Source organism: Cenococcum geophilum (assembly GCF_001692895.1).
Source record: "Cenococcum geophilum 1.58 unplaced genomic scaffold K441scaffold_24, whole genome shotgun sequence".
Taxonomy (NCBI): Eukaryota; Fungi; Ascomycota; class Dothideomycetes; order Gloniales; family Gloniaceae; genus Cenococcum; species Cenococcum geophilum.
Genome location: NW_027137582.1, coordinates 1,219,837 through 1,225,212, shown reverse-complemented (window position 1 = coordinate 1,225,212; position 5,376 = coordinate 1,219,837). Strand labels below are relative to the sequence as shown.

Genomic DNA, 5,376 nt, shown 5'->3' with positions numbered 1-5,376 from the left:
GCCGCATTATTTATTATTAACTAGTTAACTATTTCTTGTAGTTATCCAACCGTTATAGGTTGCTATAAGTTAGTATCTGCTATATTAGTGTTATTACCTAACCTTAAAGTAGTTGCCGCCGTTAATGGCGTTATAGTGGCTGCTTTTAGTGGCATATTATTTAACTTTCTATATTTAATACCGTAACTAGGTAGTAATTATATAACGGAACCTTATAGCAAGTACTATAATAGGCTCGTTAATAGGCTAGGTATATAGGTAATATAAATTAAAGTTAATAATATAATAATAACTTGTGGAGTGGTTGCCTAACAGATTAACTCTAATTATATTCTAAGAATTACTATAAGGAAGGAACTATTTAGGTAGGAATTAAGGGTCCTTAAATACACAACCGTACTCCTATAAAATCCTTCTTATATATAATAAACATAAACTCTATTTACTCTATTGCGGATTATATAAATTATATAGATTATATAGATTATATTATGTAACTTTAGTTACTATTCCTCGTTATATAGCTCTATCGGCTCTATCTTAAACCGTGCTTAAATTAACCAACTAGCTTCTTCTGACTCTTCTCCAAGTAGTCGTAATATTGTACTTAAAGCGTCCGTAACAATAGGATATAATTAGGCCGAAGTACGTAACTTTAAACGTATAGAATTTATATTTCTTAATGTCGCATTATAAGCCCGCGTCTCGCAGGCGTTTAAAGACTATTTAGACGTGTTTTTAATGCTTAGAAAGCGAAGATAAATATATTAAGATATTATTAATATATACAGTAATAAATATATTAAGGAATTCGCGAAGTATATTATTAACGTATTACTAAAACATACTGGGACCATTTTTTATACTAAATGGCATTACTAGGTATTTAAAAAGTCCCTATTATATACGGAAAGCCGAATACTTCTTATTCCCTTCACGAATACGGATTTAATTAAAGGCAGTAACTACGTCAAGCTTTATAAAATATTGTGCTTTTATTAAGCGGTTAAGCGTTTCTTAAAGCAGAGAAATTGGATATTAGTTTTAAATCGTAATTGCATTTAGGGCTTAATAATCGACATAAAACCTTAAGCTTCCTTTAGGTTTCTTAATAAATAGTATAAATAAGGTAAATAGTAATTAACTAAGGCGAATAAATCCTTTCTTTAGGTATAAGAGGTTGAGGGTTAATATATTACTTTAGTTTTAATGCCTTCTTAATATCTTTTAGTATTATAGTAAAGATTTTATAGTCTTATTTTCTTGCTAATAAATAAAATGGTGCGGCTTGTACTATATAAATTTTAAGGGGTTTTAATATATTATCTTCGCATTCTTTACCGCGATTAGCAGTTATAACTTTATTATATTAATTTAAGGTTTATAGTAAGGGCAATTTGTATTATATTAAATTTAAATAGTTATATATATATTTATAGGGCAAGTGGTATTTTAAGTAATAACTTTAGTAGTAGGTTATACGGAATTTTAGTGTTTCTTTAACCTAGCTAATTAAAGGGTTATATTATTTTAGCTATCTATATTTAAGTATTACCTTATAATGCTTTAAAGGTATTATAAATAGGGAAATATATTTAAGGTGTTTATTTATCCGCATCTTTATAAGAGCGTAGTACGTTAGTTTACTGTATATTAAAGGCTTATTATTAAAGCCTTATAGGCCTTAGGGCTTATTAAGTTTCTTTAAATTTAAGCGTTAAGTTTTTACGTAGTTTGTATTAATAAAGCCTATACTAGTAGCTCCGCTATCTATAAGGATTTATACTTCCTTCTATTTTTTAAGTATTTAAATTTACTAAGTATATTAAGGGAGTTATATTATATATTAGCGCTAGAAAAGCCTAAACACGTATACTCTTTTATTTCTTATCCTAAGGCGTAACTTGGCCTTAGAATGATTTATTTTCCAAATTAACTAAAGGTAAGACACTTTATAGTAACTGAGTATAATTTATAGAATAAGTACGATTTAAGGACCGAGAGGAACTACGTTAGACCTTTTTAAAAGGGTAAGTTCGACAATTCCTTTAAATATACCCCTTTTTACCGCATCTAAAGCATTCTCCATTCGCAGCTTAAGTTCTTTATTTATTAGTTTTTAAGGGTATATAGGATTAGGTGGTATTAAGGTCTATAGGGTTGTATATAGGGCTTTTAGGTCTTAGAGATGGGTCGCGCTTTAGGGTATATAACGTAATCGAGGGGTCAGTGGGCCAGATGGGTCAGTGGGCCACCTCAAAACTCACCAAAAATTAGAAAATTCATACTTTAATATCTCAACAACCACTTAATAATAAATTCCAATAATTTAGATTTGGACTTTCATATACACTCTACAGCTTGTGTTAAAGTTGCATAATAATTAGTTTAGTAGTTTTTAAGATATTATAATTTGGGGGCTAAAATAAAGCCAAATTACTATATCTTAAAAATCACTAAACTAATTACTATATAACTTTAATAGAAGCTGCAGAGCGTATATAAAAGCCCAAATCTAAATTATCAGAATTTATTATTAAGTGTTTGTTAAGACGTTAAAGTATAAATTTTCTAATTTTTGAGGTGGCCCACTAACCTATCTGGCCCACTGACCCCTCGATTACGTTACCGGTTTTATAGAGTTTTAAATATAAGGTATAGTTGGCTTTAGGGAATAAGTCTGTTTGTTATATTAAAGGTCCTTATTAATTTGTTAATATATTATAGCAAATTTGGGTAAGTTCTTTGGCAGTTCTTTACCTACTAACTATACTCTAATTTTATCTAAAATAGCTTAACAGAGAGTAGTAACTCTAGCAGCTTTATTCCAATCTAGTTTATTAATAAAGCCTAAAAATTCCGAAAAGAAGCTAGTAAAGTCTTGGTTCCGTTATTATAGATTTTTAAGTTTAGTAATAGCTATATATTTACGGCTGGCGTTATTATATATTTATTTTAGTAGAGAGATAAAGATTTTAAAATTAATAAAGGTGCTTGTTGGACTTATAAGGGGATATTACGTAGCTACGGTTCGTAGATAGTATGATGATTGTTATTGTATATATTTCTTCTATTAGGAAGGGCGAAGAGCTTAAGGCTCCTTGCCACGCTAGCGCCGCGGCGACACGTGACGGCAATTTGCCTTATATGGCGGCAATTTATCCTATTCCCAATACTAACAACTCTTCTTTTTGTAGTTGCCATCTATAGACACTTATAGATTGCTACTATATAAAGGTACAAAGCTAAGGGAAGGAAGAAGAAGAAGAAGGGCGTTAGGGGTTAACGCGAAGACGAGTGGGCCGCTAAGGCGCTAGTTATAAGCGAGCAAATAGCGATTTTCTATCCCGGGGATGGAAAATCCTAATTAGCTGTTTAGAATTAGGGTCTATAGAATCCTTTTACTCCCTTTTAACCTAACCTTTAACTCGTATATATAGAGTATTTATATTAACGAACGTCTTTAGTGCCTTATTTAGGTTTGCCTTTGTTATTACATCTACTAGGTTATTTTAGCCATTAATCTATTAAATCTTAAAGAGTTCTTAACGCTTATAGGATTGCTAAAGGGCTATAATATTAATTATAAGACGCTTCTCCTTTATAGTACTAAGCTTAACTAAATACTTATAGAGGGAATATAAGTTAGTGTATATGATTATAGGAATAGCGGGAAGTTCGAGCCGATCTATAATTATCTTAAGGGTAGTTCTAATTATAATTGCTATATTAACTCCGCTAACTATTCTATATATCTCTAACGCTAGAACGCTTTAAGTAATGCGCTTGCTCTTAGTTAAGCTTTAATAGATAAGATTACCGTAGATTGTAAAGTTATTCTCTCTAGTAGATTCGTTTATAATAATAATCTTATATTCTAGCTAGGAGCTAAAATCTTTGTTATTTATAAATAACCCGTTAATAAATATAAAGAGCTTAGCGGTGGGAAGATTAATAGATATATAGAGTAGTCCCTAATTAAGATGGGTTATTTGCTAGGAAAGGCGCTTATTTAGGGTAAGGATATCCTCCTTAGTTGGTTTTTAGTGTTAAGCGGCAATAGAGAGATTAAAGGAAGCCTTAGGCTGATAGATAGAAGTAATATAAGCTCCGCGAGCGCGTTGCTTTACATATCCTTACTTTAGGGAATTAACGTTAATAACGTTAATCTTCTTGCCTTAACCCTTCTAGCGTAAAGTAATAGAGTCCTTGTTTAGGGAAAGGATACATCCGTTAAAGAGTAATAGCGTTATTATATTAAGTCTTTCCTTTGGCTTTACTATAAGATTTACCTTTACTAGCTTATTTTCCTTAAGAGCTAAGAATTAATTGTCTCCTAAGATGATTATATTATTAGTTTATATGCTAACGATTCCGAATAGAGTTCCTATAGTTATAATAAGGAAGTAGGGATTAAATATAGAGGTAGTTATTAGAAGCTTCTCTTTATGGTGCTTGCTATAGGTAGCCTACTAATAAGTTCCTACCTCTATAATTCTATATAGTGGCTTAAGCACAACTATAATTATATCTTTGGGATATTAGTAGCGAATTTACTCTAGAAGATATACTAGTATTAAGCGCTAAAGGCGCGTCTCTAATTAGGTGTAGGCTTAAGTGATATCTTATAAATAAACTGCTATTCCGTTCTTTATTAAGGAGGGAGCTAGTGTAATAATAACTTACTAACTAGCTTGTTAAATTATAGGGGATTATATAAGGATTGTCTCCTTGCCGTTATTGTTATAGCCTTAGATAACAAGCCTTAATTTCTTAAATGGGGCGTTAGTAGCCTTACCCTTAATCTTATTAACTATTTTTAACTTAAAGATGCGAATTCCATTGAACTTAGTAGGGTTATACTTCTTGAATTTAAAGACTCCTCTTGTAATAAGACTATCGATTTCCTGCTTGTTAGATGCTTAGAAAGGAGCTTCTGGAGTTATAATATAACCTTCCTTTTAGAGCTGTTTTACGAGCTTAAAGTTAGCCTTCTCTTTAGCTGTTATAAAGGCCATTAATAACTTGACTTTACTCTCTATAGCAATAATAAATTGCTCTTTAAAATTAATAAGATATTAGTGATTTTGTAATCCCTTTAGGCGACCTCTACCGCGTTATAGTTGTGGTATGTCTACTATAATTATATTAGGATTACAGTCGCCTTTTAGGGCATGTTGATTGTGGTTCTCCTCTAGGGCATCTTCTAGGGTATCTTCTGGGGTATCCTATAAAGGCTTAAAACTATTATCTTTATAGTAGGGCCTAATAATAGTTAAATGGAATTAAGTAGGTTTATGGGGCATCTAAAGAGTATAAGTTTAACTATTAATTATAATAAGTTTATGTAGGCCTAACTATCCTCCCTTTTTACGC

The 5,376-nt window shown here is 31.1% G+C and overlaps 1 protein-coding gene across 1 annotated transcript; it reads right to left on the bottom strand.

Moving 5' to 3' along the window:
* Nucleotides 1–4,751: 4,751 nt before the first annotated feature.
* Nucleotides 4,752–4,922, bottom strand: K441DRAFT_562940 (uncharacterized protein; the record flags this gene model as incomplete). Its single annotated transcript, XM_067643585.1, has 1 exon — nucleotides 4,752–4,922. A coding segment is annotated over one exon (171 nt), but the record flags the coding sequence as incomplete, so codon positions are not given.
* Nucleotides 4,923–5,376: the final 454 nt, after the last annotated feature.